Here is a 17247-nt window from a genome sequence, read left to right as displayed (position 1 = left end):
ATGTGATTAATAAATGTCCTTAATGAAAACAGCATTTATCACGTGTTCACTTACAGGCTTGAGGGCCGAGCTCAAAGTCCCTGATGGTTCTAAAGGAACAGAAAGGATTCAAATCACTGAAGTATCACAAGAGCAACAGAGGTGGTTAGAGAGGGAAAACTGCGTGGGGAGAGGGAGGGAGAACAAGAGGAGTGCAGAGATGGAGCGAGAGAGAGAATGAGAGTGCACAAAGAAGGCAAACGAGAGAAATGAAAGCAAGTGAGGGAGAGAGGCGAAGAGGAGAGAATGGGAGAGAGATGGGGGAGGGAGTGTGTGGGGAAAGAATGGGAGAGAAAGGGAGAGAATGAGGTGGGGAAAGAGAAGGAAGGGGAGAGAGGGGAGAATGACAGACAGATTCAATACTGTAAATCATCAATACAGAAAGGAATGCAAGAGAGCTCCTGGCGACGAGGTGCGATTGAATACTGAGCACACCCTTCTCCACAAGGCAGTGCCCAGACCAGTCAAACAGCTCTCCATGGTTACAGGCGGGGAATGAGAGCTCCAGAGCCACATAAAAACACACGCACAGACTCGCACATGCACACAGACACAGACACGCACACAGACACGCAGACTCACACAGACTCAGACACGCACACAGACACAGACACGCAGACTCTCACACAGACTCAGACATGCAGACTCAGACACGCACTCTCTCACAGACACACAGATACACTCAGACACACACAGACACGCATACACACACTCACACAGACACGCACACACTCACAGACTCACTCAGACACACACACAGAAACGCACAGACACGCACTCTCTCAGACTCACACAGACAGGCATGCACACACACACAGATACACTCATAGACATACACAGACACGCACTCACACACACAGACACGCGCACACACAGATATACTCACATAGACATACGCACGCACAGACTCAGACACACACTCTCACAGACAGACATGCACACAGACTCAGACACACACTCACACACACACTCTCACACAGACACACACACACACACTCTCAGACACACACGCAGACTCACAGACACAGACATGCACTCTCACACACGCACCCTCAGACACGCACACTCTCAGACTCTCTCACAGACACACACACAGATTCACACAGACATGCACAGACATGCACACTCAGACACGCACACACACTCTCTCACACAGGCACGCGCACACACACAGACATACGCACACACACAGACCCTCTCACACACACGCACACTCACTCTCACAGACAGATATGCACACAGACACGCACACAGACTCTCAGACAGGCACGCATACACACAGATACACTCACATAGACATACAGACATGCACACACACACACTCTCTCACACAGACAGGCATGTGCACACACTCTCTCAAAGACTCACTCACACAGATATGCACATACGCAGACTCACACAGCCACTTACACACTCTCTCAGACACACACAGGCTCAGATTCGCAAGACATACACAGACACTCGCACACACACTCTCACAGACATGCAGTCTCACTCACACACACACACAAACATGCACACAGACGCTCAGACACACACACAAACATGCAGACGCGCACACACACACACAAACATGCACACAGACGCGCACACACACACAAACATGCACAGACGCTCAGACACACAGAAACTCACTCACACATAGACACACACAGACTCATTCAGACACAGACTCATTCAGACACAGACTCATTCGCAGACATGCACACACAGACTCACACACACAGAGACAAGACAGACACACACACAGATGCACACACACACACAGAAAGACAAGACAGACACACACACATTTACTCTCACACAGACGCGCACACACACAGAAAGACCAGACACACACAGACACACTGAATGCACACACTCCCATACTTCTACACCCTATCTGCCTGTGTTGTCACCCTGCGGGAATTATGGACGACCCCCCACCTTCCCCCCCTCCCCCCCCCCCCCCCCCCCCCCCCCCCGTCTCTGTTCATCAATATTCCTCAGTGCCCTACCATTTACTGTGTATGTCCTACGCCTATTTGAGTTCACAAAATGCATCACCTCACACTTGATGGGTAAATTCCATCCGCCGATACTCTGCCCCACTTTCCATTTGATCTGTGTGGAGTTAGTGTCTTACAGCATGGAAACAAGCCCTTTGGCCCAACTTGCCCACAACGACCAACATGTCCCATCTACACTAGTCCACCTACCTGTGTTTGGCCCATATCTATATACTAAAACTCTCGTTTGTTTGTTCCTGAACTACAGCCAATACACGATAGCGCGACAATTTTAGGCCCACCTTACTCACCGTAAGGGGGGAGATGGGGGGAAGGAGAGGGTGCTGCACAATGCAGGAGCGGTTTGGGCCTAACGGGTCCACTTGGTCTAGTCCCTCTTAAATCCGTCCTATCTATGTATCTGTCTACATGTGTCCTTAGTTGTTATCCATACATAAAGTTGGGATATTATGTTACAGTTGTATAAGATGTTGGTGAGGTCATATTTGGAGTATTGTGTTCAAGTTTGATCACCCTGCTTATGAAGGATGTTGTTTAGGTGGAAACACTGCAGAGATGTTTTTTGAGAATGTTGCCCGGGCTTGTGGGCCTGAGCTATAAGGAGAAGTTGGGCAGGCTAGGACTTTTATTCATTGGAGCGCAGGTGGCCGAGGGGTGATTTTATGGAGGTGTATAAAATCATGAGGGCATAGAGTGAATACAGTCTTTTATGCAGAGTCAGAGAATCAAAAACCAGAGGACTTAAGTTTAAGGTGAGAGCGGAAAGATTTAATAGGAATCTGAGGGGCAACTTGTTCACACAGTGGGTGGTGGGTGTATGGAATGAGCTGCCAGAGGAGGTAGTTGAGGCAGGTACTATCACAACATTTAAATGACATTGTACAAGTACTTGGATAGAAAGGGTTTGGAGGGATTTTGTTAAAACACTAGAAGATGGGACTAGTGTAGATGTGGCATCTTGATTAGCATGGGCGAGTTGGGCCAAAGTCTGTTTCCATGCTTTAAGGTTTAACCATATAATAACCATATAACAACTACAGCACGGAAACAGGCCCGTTCGGCCCTACCAGTCCACGCCGACCACTCTCATCTACCTGCTCTCAGACCATAACCCTCTAATCCCCTCTTATCCATATACCTATCCAATTTACTCTTAAATAATAAAATCGAGCCTGCCTCCACCACTTCCACCGGAAGCCCATTCCATACAGCCACCACCCTCTGAGTAAAGAAGTTACCCCTCATGTTACCCCTAAACTTTTGTCCCTCAATTCGAAAGCTATGTCCCCTTGTTGGAATCTTCCCCACTCTCAAAGGGAAAAGCCTACCCACGTCAACTCTGTCCGTCCCTCTTAAAATTTTTAAAACCTCTATCAAGTCCCCCCTCAACCTTCTACGCTCCAAAGAATAAAGACCCAACCTGTTCAACCTCTCTCTGTAGCTTAAGTGCTGAAACCCAGGCAACACTCTAGTAAATCTCCTCTGTACCCTCTCCATTTTGTCGACATCCTTCCTATAATTTGGCGACCAGAACTGCACACCATTCTCCAGATTTGGCCTCACCAATGCCCTGTACAATTTTAACATTACATCCCAACTTCTATATTCGATGCTCTGATTTATAAAGGCAAGCATACCAAACGCCTTATTCACCACCCTATCCACATGAGATTCCACCTTCAGGGAACAATGCACAGTTATTCCCAGATCCCTCTGTTCCACTGCATTCCTCAATTCCCTACCATTTACCCTGTACGTCCTATTTTGATTTGTCCTACCAAAATGCAGCACCTCACACTTATCAGCATTAAACTCCATCTGCCATCTTTCAGCCCACCCTTCCAAAAGGCCCAAGTCTCTCTGTAGACTTTGAAAATCTACTTCATTATTAACTACACCACCTATCTTAGTATCATCTGCATATTTACTAATCCAATTTGCCACACCATCATCCAGATCATTTGATGGTTCTATGACTCCAAATGCTTTACTAAAGCCCACAAAGACAACATCCACTACCCTACCCTTGTCGATCATCTTTCGTAATTTCGTTCGGTACCTTGGTACCGAATGACAAATAAAGCTCTGTATTCTGTATTCTCTGTATTCTGTATTCATCAATTCCTTAAAAAACTCAATCAAATTTGTGGGACAGGTCTTTCCCGGCACAAAGCGATGCCGACTGTTCTAAATTGAGTCCATGCTCTTTCAAATGCCCAATGATTTCCCAATAATCTTCTCCAATAATTTCCCGACCACTGGCGGAAGGCTCACCTGCCTATAATTGCCTGGATTATCTTTGCAGTTCTTCTCCAACCAAGGATCAACGTTGGTCATGCTCCAATCCTCTGGCACTTCTTACGACTTGTTTCCTTTCTAATTTCCTCCACTCTTCCTTCCCTCCTCCACAACCTAACCTTACTCACTTGCAACCATCCCTGCACTCCCACTTTCCTCACACTTCTTTTGCCCTTTCCTTCTGTTCCCACATCCCTCTGTTCCTGTCCACTCCTCTTCACATTCTTCCCTTCCACTTATTCTCTTCCCATCTTCTCTCTTCCTCCGTACCTACACCCTTCTCTCCTCTCTACCATTCCTGTCTTCTGTTCTCCCTCTCTTTCCTCCCCATTTGAACCATTCCCCTCCCCTTCCTCTTACCTTTCCTCCACCTTTCCTCCCCCTCACCATTCACGCCCCGTTTGCCTCTTCCTCTATCTTCTGCCTGTGTCCCCTCTCTGCCACTCTCCCCTATCCTCTCACTCCACCTCATCCCTCTCCTTCCCTTATCACTCACATCCTTTCCTCTCCTGTCTACCTTCCCCCTCCCCTCCCTGTACCACCCATCACCTCCTATCCCTCCCCGTCCAACCCATCCTCCTGCTTTACTCCTCACTCACTTCCTCCTTACACTTTCTTCCTCATATAATCCTCCTTCCCTCTCTTCATTGTCCCCCTTCGTTCCATTCCCTCTCCTCCCTCACTCCTCCGTTGCCCCTCTGCCTCCCCCTCGCCCCTTCTCACCCCCTCCTCTCCCATCCCCTCCCAATGCTCCTCCACTCCCTCCATCCATCCCTCCCTCACTCCTGTACCTCTCAATAGACAATAGACAATAGACAATAGGTGCAGGAGTAGGCCATTCAGCGCTTCGAGCCAGCACCGCATTCATGCGATCATGGCTGATCACTATCAATCAGTACCCCGTTCTGCCTTCTCCCCATACCCCCTCACTCCGCTATCCTTAAGAGCTCTATCCAGCTCTCTCTTGAAAGCATCCAACGAACTGGCCTCCACTGCCTTCTGAGGCAGAGAATTCCACACCTTCACCACCCTCTGACTGAAAAGTTCTTCCTCATCTCCGTTCTAAATGGCCTACCCCCTTATTCTCAAACTGTGGCCCCTTGTTCTGGACTCCCCCAACATTGGAACATGTTTCCTGCCTCTAATGTGTCCAATCCCCTAATTATCTTATATGTTTCAATAAGATCCCCCTCGTCCTTCTAAATTCCAGTGTATACAAGCCCAATCGCTCCAGCCTTTCAACATACGACAGTCCCGCCATTCCGGGAATTAACCTAGTGAACCTACGCTGCACGCCCTCAATAGCAAGAATATCCTTCCTCAAATTTGGAGACCAAAACTGCACACAGTACTCCAGGTGCGGTCTCACCAGGGCCCGGTACAACTGCAGAAGGACCTCTTTGCTCCTATACTCAACTCCTCTTGTTATGAAGGCCAACATTCCATTGGCTTTCTTCACTGCCTGCTGTACCTGCATGCTTCCTTTCAGTGACTGATGCACTAGGACACCCAGATCTCCTCACACCTCACTCTTCACCCCCCTCTCCCTCCACATCCACTCCCTGTCCCTACCCCGCCCCCAGACACTCCTCCCTCCCTCCCTGCTCCCTCCCCTCCCTGCTCTCTCTGTCTCCCCGCTATTGCCGGTATGTCGCCGCCGTCCGAGCGCGGGCCCGGAGCCGGGGATGGAGTTGGAGCCGGGACTGGGTCCGAGCGGCGTTACCGCGACCTGTTCTCCCGCCTGGACACCAACCAGGACGGGCGCATCGACGTGGGGGAGCTGCGGGAGGCGCTGCGGGCCCGGGGCCTGGGGGGGGACGCCCAGGAGGTGAGGGGGGGGGATGTGGGGGGTGGGAGGGGGTGGGAGGGGGTGAGGGGGGGGGGTGGGAGGGGGTGAGGGGGGGGGTGGGAGGGGGTGAGGGGGTGAGGGGGGTGAGGGGGGGGGGCGTGGGGGATGGTGGGGGTGGGTGAGGGGGGGGGTGCCGTTTAGTTTGTGTGGGATGGTTTAAGGAAGTGAGAGAGGATGAGGTGGTGGGGGGGGGGGGTAACCCAGAGAGGGGGGGGGGTTGGGGAGAGGGGGGGGGGTGGGTGGGGGGGGGGGGGGGGTGGTGGGGGGGGGGGGGGGGGGGAGGTGGGGGGGGGGGGGAGCAGGGCGGCGACCAGCGATGATGGCAGTGAGCAAAGATACGAGAGGAGCCAGATGGCCCACTCTGTGTGTAACCGCCACGGCGCGCGACGGCCGCCATTTTAGTAAGCAAACCCCGCCGCTCCCTCTGCCTCTCGCAGTGTAATCAATGTTGTGGGGGAACAGTATGTGTGATGATGATACCATCACAATGCAGGAATATATCTCATCTATTAACTGACAGATTTTTGTTATTTTTCTTTTAAATGTTTCTGCAAGTTTCTGTACTAAAATGGCGTCCTGGCATACTACGGTTTTTAGGGTCGAGTGGTCTATCTTGTTCCTCTAGTATCTTTGGCAGTGAGGGGGGGAGAGTGGGGGCAGTAGGTGGTATGGGAGGGGCAGGTGTGTGTGGGGGGGGCAGGGTGTGTGTGTGTGGGGGGCAGGGTGTGGGGGGGGGGCAGGATGTGTGTGGGGGGCAGGGTGTGTGTGGGGGGCAGGGTGTGTGTGGGGGGCAGGGTGTGTGGGGGGCAGGATGTGTGTGGGGGGCAGGGTGTGTGGGGGGCAGGGTGTGTGTGGGGGGCAGGGTGTGTGTAGTGGGCAGGGTGTGTGTGGGGCAGGGTGTGTGTGGGGGACAGGGTGTGTGTAGTGGGCAGGGTGTGTGGGGGGCAGGGTGTGTGTAGTGGGCAGGGTGTGTGTGGGGGGCAGGGTGTGTGTGGGGGGCAGGGTGTGTGTGGGGGGCAGGGTGTGTGTAGTGGGCAGGGTGTGTGTGGGGGGCAGGGTGTGTGTGGGGGGCAGGGTGTGTGTGGGGGGCAGGGTGTGTGTGGGGGGCAGGGTGTGTGTGGGGGGCAGGGTGTGTGTGGGGGGCAGGGTGTGTGGGGGGCAGGGTGTGTGTGGGGGGCAGGGTGTGTGTGGGGGGCAGGGTGTGTGTGGGGGGCAGGGTGTGTGTGGGGGGCAGGGTGTGTGTGGGGGGCAGGGTGTGTGTGGGGGGCAGGGTGTGTGGGGGGCAGGGTGTGTGTGGGGGGCAGGGTGTGTGTAGTGGGCAGGGTGTGTGGGGGGCAGGGTGTGTGGGGGGCAGGGTGTGTGTGGGGGGCAGGGTGTGTGTGGGGGGCAGGGTGTGTGGGGGGCAGGGTGTATGTAGTGGGCAGGGTGTGTGTGGGGGGCAGGGTGTGTGGGGGGCAGGGTGTGTGGGGGGCAGAGTGTGTGGGGGGCAGGGTGTATGTAGTGGGCAGGGTGTGTGTGGGGGGCAGGGTGTGTGGGGGGCAGGGTGTGTGTAGTGGGCAGGGTGTATGTAGTGGGCTGGGTGTGTGTGGGGGGCAGGGTGTGTGTAGTGGGCAGGGTGTGTGTGGGGGGGCAGGGTGTGTGTGGGGGGGCAGGGTGTGTGTGGGGGGCAGGGTGTGTGTAGTGGGCAGGGTGTGTGGGGGCAGGGTGTGTGTGGGGGGCAGGGTGTGTGTAGTGGGCAGGGTGTATGTAGTGGGCAGGGTGTGTGGGGGGCAGGGTGCATGTAGTGGGCAGGGTGTGTGGGGGGCAGGGTATATGTAGGGGGCAGGGTGTGTGGGGGGCAGGGTGTGTGGGGGGCAAGGTGTGTGTAGGGGGCAGGGTGTGTGTAGGGGGCAGGGTGTATGTAGTGGGCAGGGTGTATGTAGTGGGCAGGGTGTGTGGGGGGGCAGGGTGTGTGGGGGGCAGGGTGTGTGTAGGGGGCAGGGTGTGTGTAGTGGGCAGAAGGTGGTATGGGAGGGGCAGGGTGTGTGTAAGGGGCAGTAGGTAGTGTGTAATGGGCAGGGTGTGTGGGGGGCATGGTGTGTGGGGGGCAGGGTGTGTGTAGTGGGCAGAAGGTGGTATGGGGGCAGGGTGTGTAGGGGGCAGTAGGTAGTGTGTAGTGGGCAGGGTGTGTGTAGTGGGCAGGGTGTGTGTAGTGGGCAGGGTGTGTAGGGGGCAGTAGGTGGTGTGTAGTGGGCAGGGTGTGTGTAGTGGGCAGTGGGTGTGTGTAGGGGGCAGTAGGTGGTGTGTAGTGGGCAGGGTGTGTTTGGGGGGGGCAGGGTGTGTGTAGTGGGCAGGGTGTGTGTAGTGGGGAGGGTGTGTGTAGTGGGGAGGGTGTGTGTAGAGGGCAGTAGGTGGTGTGTAGTGGGTAGGGTGTGTGGGGGGGCAGGGTGTGTGTGGGGGCAGGGTGTGTGGGGGGGGCAGGGTGTGTGTAGTGGGCAGGGTGTGTAGTGGGCAGGGTGTGTGGGGGTAGGGTGTGTGGGGGGGGTAGGGTGTGTGGGGGGGGCAGGGTGTGTGTAGTGGGCAGGGTGTGTGTAGTGGGCAGGGTGTGTGTAGAGGGCAGTAGGTGGTGTGTAGTGGGCAGGGTGTGGGGGGCAGGGTGTGTGTGTAGTGGGCAGGGTGTGTGTAATGGGCAGGGTGAGTGGGGGGCAGTAGGTGGTATGGGGGGGCAGGTGGTGTGTAGGGGGCAGTAGGTGGTGTGTAGTGGGCAGGGTGTGTGTAGTGGGCAGGGTGTATGTAGAGGGCAGTAGGTGGTGTGTAGTGGGCAGTAGGTGGTGTGTAGTGGGCAGGGTGTGTGTAGGGGGCAGGGTGTGTGTAGGGGCAGAAGGTGGTATGGAGGGCAGGGTGTGTGTAGGTGGCAGGGTGTGTGTAGGGGCAGAAGGTGGTATGGGGGGCAGGGTGTGTGTGGGGGGGCAGGGTGTGTGTGGGGGGGCAGGGTGTGTGTAGGGGGCAGGGTGTGTGTAGGGAGCAGGGTGTATGTAGAGGGCAGTAGGTGGTGTGTAGTGGGCAGGGTGAGTGTAGTGGACAGGGTGAGTGGGGGCAGGAGGTGGTATGGGGTGGCAGGGTCTATGGGGGGGAGGGTGTATGTAGGGGGCAGTAGGTGGTGTGTAGGGGGCAGTAGGTGGTGTGTAGGGAGCAGGGTGTGTGTAGGGGGCAGTAGGTGGTGTGTAGGGGGCAGGGTGTGTAGGGGGCACGGTGTGTGTAGGGGCAGAAGGTGGTATGGAGGGCAGGGTGTGTGTAGGGGCAGAAGGTGGTATGGGGGGCAGGGTGTGTGTGGGGGGGGCAGGGTGTGTGTGGGGGGGGCAGGGTGTCTGTAGGGGGCAGGGTGTGTGGGGGGGCAGGGTGTGTGTAGGGGCAGGGTGTGTGTAGGGGGCAGTAGGTGGTGTGAAGGGGGCAGGGTGTGTGGGGGGGGCAGGGTTTGTGTGGGGGGCAGTAGGTGGTATGGGGGGGGGGGTCGGTCATTGGGCAGATACATAACAAAAGACACTCACAATGTTGGCCCCTCCAGCCTGCCCCACCCCCACCGTGATCACGACTGATCTGCCCCGGGCCTCATCTCCTTTTCTGTGCCAGTTCCCCATTGCCCTCCATCCTCCCATCTTCCACACATTTCTCTCCCTCCTCTTTAAACCCCCAGTGATCCGGCCTCCACACCCACTGGGCTGGAGAATCCCACAGATTCACCTCCCTCTGGGAGAAGAAGTTCCTACACACCTCAGTTTTAAATGTCCACCCCCTAATCCTGTAACTCCCTCATTGCCAACTCTCCCACTGGAGGCCACATCTCCACATCCCCTCCTCACCTTCCCTAGCTAGGGTCATGGGAGAAGAGGTTCCTGCATACCTCAGTTTTACATCTCCACCTCTAATCTTATAACTATGACCAGAGCACTCTGAACCCTCCCTATTCATATATCCATCCCTATTCATATATCCATCCAACTATCTGTTACACGTCGTGACTCCACTACTCCAGATTATCGACTGTGACCATTTACCTTATCTATGCCCCTCGTCCTATATATACCTATGTAAGGTGACCCTCCATCTTTCTAAACTCCAGAGAAAAACACTTCCTGGATCTCCTTAGAAGTCAAGTTGCCCAATCACAGTAACACCCTTCGATGCACCCCTCCAGCTTCATGATATTTTTCCAACAAGTGACCAACCACAATAATCTATGTTAAATGGCTCCTACATGTGGCCTTAGCAACGACATGCACAGTTAGCACATGATACCCAACACAAGTACTCGATGCCTAGATCAATAAAGGTAAGCGTATCAAACGCCTTCTTCACCGAAAAACACAGTGGGTCAGGCAGCATCTGTGGAGAACATGGAGAGGTGATATTCAACAGAGTGCTGGAGTAACTCAGCGGGTCAGGCAGCATCTCTGGAGAACATGGATAGGTAATGTTTTGGGTTGAGACCCGTCTTCCAACATTTTGATGGGGTAGAGGGATAGAAAGCTGGAAGAAATGTGAGAGCAGTACAAAACCTGGCGAGTGATAGGTGGATACAGGTGAAGAAGGTTTTTGACAGGCAGCTGGTTGGACAAAGGCCTGAAATGAAAAGTGTGAGGTAAGGTTAGAAGATGCACAAATTGTGAAGTGAGAGGAAGGAATATTGGTGGAAGAGGTTCAATGGATATGAATCCAGGTGGGACACAGGGAAGAGAGGGGAAAATTAAAAAAATAATTAAAGGTGGATTAGATTAGTCAGCTAAAATAGAGAATTCAATGTTCATCCTGTTGGGTATGAAGTAAAGATACTAGAGGAGCAAGATGAACCACTCCGTCGAAATTATTAAGGGGTTGGACACGTTAGAGGCAGGAAACATGTTCCCAATGTTGGGGGAGTCCAGAACCAGGAGCCACAGTTTAAGAATAAGGGGTAGGCCATTTAGAACAGAGATGAGGAAAAACGTTTTTAGTCAGAGAGTTGTGAATCTGTGGAATTCTCTGCCTCAGAGGGCAGTGGAGGCCAATTCTCTGAATACATTCAAGAGAGAGCTAAATGGAGCTCTTAAGGATTGCGGAGTCAGGGGATATGGGGAGAAAGCAGGAACGGGGTACTGATTGAGAATGATCAGCCATGATCACATTGAATGGCGGTGCTGGCTCGAAGGGCCGAATGGCCTACTCCTGCACCTATTGTCTATTGAAATCACCAATACTGAAGTGTAGTACGCAAAGGAGCGGAACGTCCGCCATTTTAGTTAGAAAAACCCGCCGTTCGCTATGCCTTTTGCAGTGTAATCAGTGTTTTGGGGGAATAGTATGTGTGATGATACCATAAAAATGCAGAATATATCTCTATCAATTCAAAGATTTCTGTTATTTTTCCTTTTAAATGTTTCTGCAAGTTTCTGCCTACTACAATGGCTCCATGACATACTACAGTTTTTAGGGTGGTGTGGTCTATATTATCTTTGGTATGAAGCTACCCATGTGGATGTTTGCATGTGGCCTCACTCTGGCAATTGAGGAGGCCCAGGACAGAAAGCCCAGGTCCAGTCTGGCCAGGCACCTGTGGGGTAAGACATTCCTGCTCTTACTCTCCGTCTGGCACATCTATCTGCTGTGTAGGAAGGACACATCTTTACACAAGCTCCATTTTGTTCCCCATTCGGTCCACTCCGGGTGATATCACAAAATGGTTGAGAGAATGGGATTGAGAAGGAAGGATAGATCAGCTATGATTGGATGACGGAGTGGACTTGATGGGCCTAATGACGGAGTGGACTTGATGGGCCTAATTCTGCTCTAATGAATTTATGAGAATACAGGACATAGGAACTTACTAACTGCAGATGCTGGGAATTTGAAATAAAATCAAAGATACATAGATACATGGACAATAGGTGCAGGAGTAGGCCATTCGGCCCTTTGAGCCAGCACTGCCATTCAATGTGATCATGGCTGATCATCCACAATCAGTACCCAGTTCATGCCTTCTCCCCATATCCCTTGATTTTGCAAACCTTAACTCTCTTTTTTTGTTTTGTGTTGGTTTTGTGATTGTGTGTGTTATTGCTTTATTTTTATTGCTTCTTATTGTTGGATTGTGGGTAACAGAATTTCGTCCAAAATACATGTTTTTTGGATGAAAATAAAGGCAATTCTGATTCTGATTCTCTTCAAAACATCTCTGTGGCAGAGAATTCCACAAATTCACAACTCTCTGTGTGAAAAAGATTTTCTTCAGCTCAGTTCTAAATGGCCTACCCCTTATTCTTAAACTGTGGCCCCTGGTTCTGGACTCCCCCAACATCGGGAACGTGTTTCCTGTTGTAGCAGCATGCTTACTTTCAGTAGGAAAAAACAACAGAAATCGAAGGTAGACACAAAATGCTGGAGTCACTCAGCGGATCAGGTAGCATCTCATGAGAGAAGGAATGGGTGACTTTTTGGGTCGAGACCCTTCAGAAGCTTACTTCCAATGACTGAAGGGACACCCAGGTCTTGTTGTACTTCCCCTTTTCCTAACCTGACACCATTCAGAAAATAATCTGCCTTCCCGTTCTTGGTTCTTGCCACCAAAGTGGATTACCTCACATTTATCCACATTATACTGCATCTGCCCACTCTCCCAACCTGTCCAAGTCACCCTGCATCCACACAGCACCCTCTTCACAGTTCGCACTGCCACCCAGCTTTGTGTCATCTGCCAATTTGCTGATGTTACTTTTAATTCCTTCATCTAAATCAACAATGTATATTGTATAAAGGTGTTGGCAACTCTCAGGCAGGCTGGGCTGGATCCGAGGAAGAGAAACAACTAATGTGTCAGGTCCCAGACCCTTCACCAGACCCGTGACAACACATTGTAGGGAAGGTGTGGGAGAGTTAGATTAGATAAAGGGATCGGGTGTGGCCAGGGTTACTGGAGCTGAATCATCCAGTTAATTACTGTAGGTTAATAGTGGCAGATAAAGGATTGTAAAATGTTGTGAAATCCAGGGATGAAGGTGGGGAGTGATAAACTGAGGCAAGATCACAGGCATAGACGGCTATGGACCAACTGTGGTCAATATGATCAGTCCTGTCCCATTATGTTGTGCCGAAGGACCTGTTTCCATGCTGTGAATCCATTATCACAGAAGAATGTCTTACAATAGAAATGACCAGTTATAATCCAGAGAGGGATTAGAGGGCATAGTGATGGCAGCAATGATAGTGGAGGGTTGTTGTACAGATTCGAGACCTGTGACCAGTGGTGTACCACAGGGGTGGGTGCTGGGTCCTCTGCTGCGTCATCTAGATTAATGATATGGATGAAATTCACAGATGAACTTGCAGAAGGATGGCACGGTGGTGCAGCAGGTGGAGCTCCTTCCTCACACCACAGAGACGCCGGTCAAATCCTGACCACGGGTACCATCTGTGTGGAGTTTGCTTGATCTCCCTGCGATCGCGTGGGTTACCTCCAGATGCTTCGGTTTCCTCCCACCTCAAACATGTGCAGGTTTGTAGGTAATTTGGCCTCTGTAAATTGCCCCCAGTTTGCAGGGAATGGGGTAACATAGAACTCGCGTGAACAGGTGATGGATGGTCGGAGTGGACTTGGTGGGCCGAAGGACCTCTTTCCATGCTGCATCTCTAAACTAAGCTAAAATGACACCAAAATTGTTGTGCAGAAGACAGTGAAGAAGGTTATCTAATATTGCAACAGGGTCTAGATGAACTGGGAAAGCGGGCCAAGGAATGGCAGATGGAATTTAACTTGGATAAGTGTAAGATGTAGCATTTTGGTAAGTTAAACCAGGGCAGACCTTACTCAGTAAAACACAGGGACCCTATTACAAGCCCACCGACTCGCACAGCTATCTGGACTACACTTCTTCCCACCCGGTCCCCTGCAAAAAGTCTATCCCCTACTCCCAATTCCTCCGTCTACGCCGCATCTGTGCCCGGGATGAGGTGTTTCAGACTAGGGCTTCCGAGATGTCCTCGTTTTTCAGAAAACGGGGCTTCCCCTCCTCCATTATAGATGAGGCTCTCACTAGGGTCTCTTCTACATCCCGCAGCTCCGCTCTTGCTCCCCATCCCCCCACTCGCAACAAGGACAGGATCCCCCTCGTTCTCACCTTCCACCCCACCAGCCAGCGGATCCAACATATCATCCACCAACATTTCCGTCACCTACAACAGGACCCCACCACTGGCCATATCTTCCCATCCCCTCCCCTCTCTGCATTCCGCAGAGACCGTTCCCTCCGCAACTCCCTGGTCCACTCGTCCCTTCCTACCCAAACCACCCTAACCCCGGGCACTTTCCCTTGCAACCGCACGAGATGCAACACCTGTCCCTTTACCTCCCCCCTCAACTCCATCAAAGGACCCAAACATTCTTTCCAGGTGAGACAGAGGTTCACCTGCACCTCCTCCAACCTCATCTATTGCATCCGCTGCTCTAGATGTCAACTCATCTATATCGGCGAAACCAAGCGCAGGCTCGGCGATCGCTTCGCTGAACACCTGCGCTCGGTCCGCATTAACGCCACTGATCTCCCGGTGGCCCAGCACTTCAACTCCCCCTCCCATTCCCAGTCTGACCTCTCTGTCATGGGCCTCCTCCAGTGCCATAGTGAGGCCCGCCGGAAATTGGAGGAGCAGCACCTCATATTTCGCCTGGGCAGTTTGCGGCCCGGTGGTATGAACGTTGACTTCTCCAACTTCAGATAGCTCCTCTGTCCCTCCCTTCCCCTCCTCCTTCCCAGATCTCCCTCTATCTTCCTGTCTCCACCTATATCCTTCCTTTGTCCCACCCCCGACATCAGTCTGAAGAAGGGTCTCGACCCGAAACGTCACCCATTCCTTCTCTCCCGAGATGCTGCCTGACCTGCTGAGTTACTCCAGCATTTTGTGAATAAATCGATTTGTACCAGCATCTGCAGTTATTTTCTTATACTACAGGGACCTGGAGAGTGTTGTTAGACAGCGACCGGGAAGTACAAGTGTACAGTTCCCAGAAAGTGGTGAAGCAGGTACACAAGGTGGTGAAGAAGGTGTGTGGCATGTTTGCCTTCCTCAGTCAGGACACTGAGTATGAAAGTTGGGATGTCATGTTGTTACTGAACACGTTGTTGGTGAGACCATTTTGTGCAGTTCTGGTCGTCCAGCTGTGTGACGATGTAACCACGCTGGAATGGGGCCAGAATGATTCACCAGGATGTTGAATGTCGCTTGAGCGACAAAGAGAAGCTGGAAAGTCTGAGACTTTTCTACATGGAGCATGGGAGGTTGAAGGGTGACCTTATAGAGATGTATAAAATCATGAGTGGTGTAGCTAGGATGGATAGTTACAATTTCTCCAGTGTAGGTGAGTGTAAAACGAGAGAACACAGGTTTATGGTGGAGGAGAAACATTCAAAGGGGACCTGAGGGGCAGCTTGCTTACACTCAGAGTTTTCTCTGAGATCTTCGGTTTCTTCCCACACGCCAAAGACATACAGGTGTGTAGATAAATTGGCTTGGTATTAGTGTAAATTGTCTCTAGTGTTTGTAGAATAGTGTTAATGTGCTGGGATCGCTGGTTGGTGCGGACTCGGTGGGCCGAAGGGCCTGTTTCTGCACTGTATCTCTAAAATTAAAACTAAACTGTATCTCTAAACTAAACTAAACTAAAAGAGGGTTGTGGGTATACGGAATGAATAGTTGGGGGAGTTGTAGATGCTGCACAATTACAGTACTTAAAACATAGTGGGACAGATACATGGATAGAAAATGTTTCAGGGATGTGGACCAAACGTTGGTCAAAGGGTCTCGCTTGGATAGACATCGTGGTCACCATGGATGAATTGGGCCAAAGGACCTGTTTTTGTGACCTCATTGGTGACCCTCGGACTATCCTTGAACAGACTTTGCTGGCTCTACCGTGCACTAAACATTATTCCCTTATCCTGAATCTATCAATACACTGTGAATGCTCGATTTTAATCATGTATTGTCTTTTTGCTCACTGGATAGTGCGCAACAAAAGCTTTTCTCCGTAACTTGGTACACGTGACAATAAACTAACTTTAGGAGTTTACAGTGAGAGTGGGAAGTTTAAAGGATGTTTGCAGGGCATGGAATATGACCGAGTGGTAGGTGCCTGGATCGGCTACCAGGAGAGCTGCTACAAACAACCATGAGAGCAATGTCTAAATGTCTTACACAGACACATGAACAGGCAGGGAATTGTGTTTAATGGGGCATCATTGGCTGCTAATGGGCTGGTTCCTGTGCTGAACTCTGTTCTATGTTATGAAGTAAGCATGCAGGTACAGCAGGCAGTGAAGAAAGCTAATGCCATGTTGGCCTTCATAGCGAGAGGATTTGAGTATCGGAGTATGGAGGTCGTACTGCAGTTGTACAGGGCCCAGGTGAGACCACACCTGGAGTATTGTGTGTAGTTTGTGTCTCCTAATTTGAGATGGGGTACTCTGACCAGTCGAGAGGGGTGCTGGATGTGGGACCAGGAGGCTCTGTCCATGCATCTGACTCTGACTCTTAAATTCTTCTTTTTAATAGAAAATACTCAACTCTGGGGACAGTAACGCAGACAAAGAATTGGACTTTAAAGAGTTTGCTAACTACCTCCGAGACCACGAGACGAAACTCCGACTGGCCTTCAAAAGCTTGGATAAAAACAACGATGGTGGGTTTGAGCTGTGGTGCAACCAATCTTGCCCTGATCGTGGGAGGAAGAGGTGTGGGTGCACCTGGTGGTAGAGGGTTTGGGGGTACCGGGAAGAGAGAGTGCGATCCGCACTCCTATACATCTATTTTTTGGAGCAGAATTAGGCCATTCGATCATGGCTGATCTATATTTCCCTCCCAACGTCATTCCTGCCTTCTCCCCATAACCTTTGATGCCCTTACTCATCTAAAACCTATCAATTTCCACTATAAAAATACCCAATGACGGCCTCCACAGCTCTCTGTAGCAATGGATTCCACAGATTCACTGCCCTCTGATTAAAGAAATTCCTACTCATCTACATTCAAAAGATACATCCTTTTATTCTG

At 51.7% G+C, this 17247-nt stretch overlaps 1 protein-coding gene across 2 annotated transcripts in view; it reads left to right on the top strand.

Annotated features, from left to right (window-relative positions):
• Positions 1 to 5970: 5970 nt before the first annotated feature.
• LOC144610599 (mitochondrial adenyl nucleotide antiporter SLC25A24-like) overlaps positions 5971 to 17247 on the top strand; it is a 34075-nt gene continuing 22798 nt past the window's right edge. For both annotated transcript variants that reach the window (XM_078429410.1, XM_078429409.1), the window contains exons 1-2: positions 5971 to 6174; positions 16750 to 16876. In XM_078429410.1, the coding sequence (XP_078285536.1) occupies positions 5995 to 6174; positions 16750 to 16876 (307 nt within the window). In that variant the 5' untranslated portion in view covers positions 5971 to 5994. The remainder of the gene's footprint in view (positions 6175 to 16749; positions 16877 to 17247) is intronic.

This window comes from Rhinoraja longicauda, chromosome 37, assembly GCF_053455715.1.
Source record: "Rhinoraja longicauda isolate Sanriku21f chromosome 37, sRhiLon1.1, whole genome shotgun sequence".
NCBI classification, from domain to species: Eukaryota; Metazoa; Chordata; class Chondrichthyes; order Rajiformes; family Arhynchobatidae; genus Rhinoraja; species Rhinoraja longicauda.
This window is presented reverse-complemented; position numbering and strand designations above follow the sequence as displayed.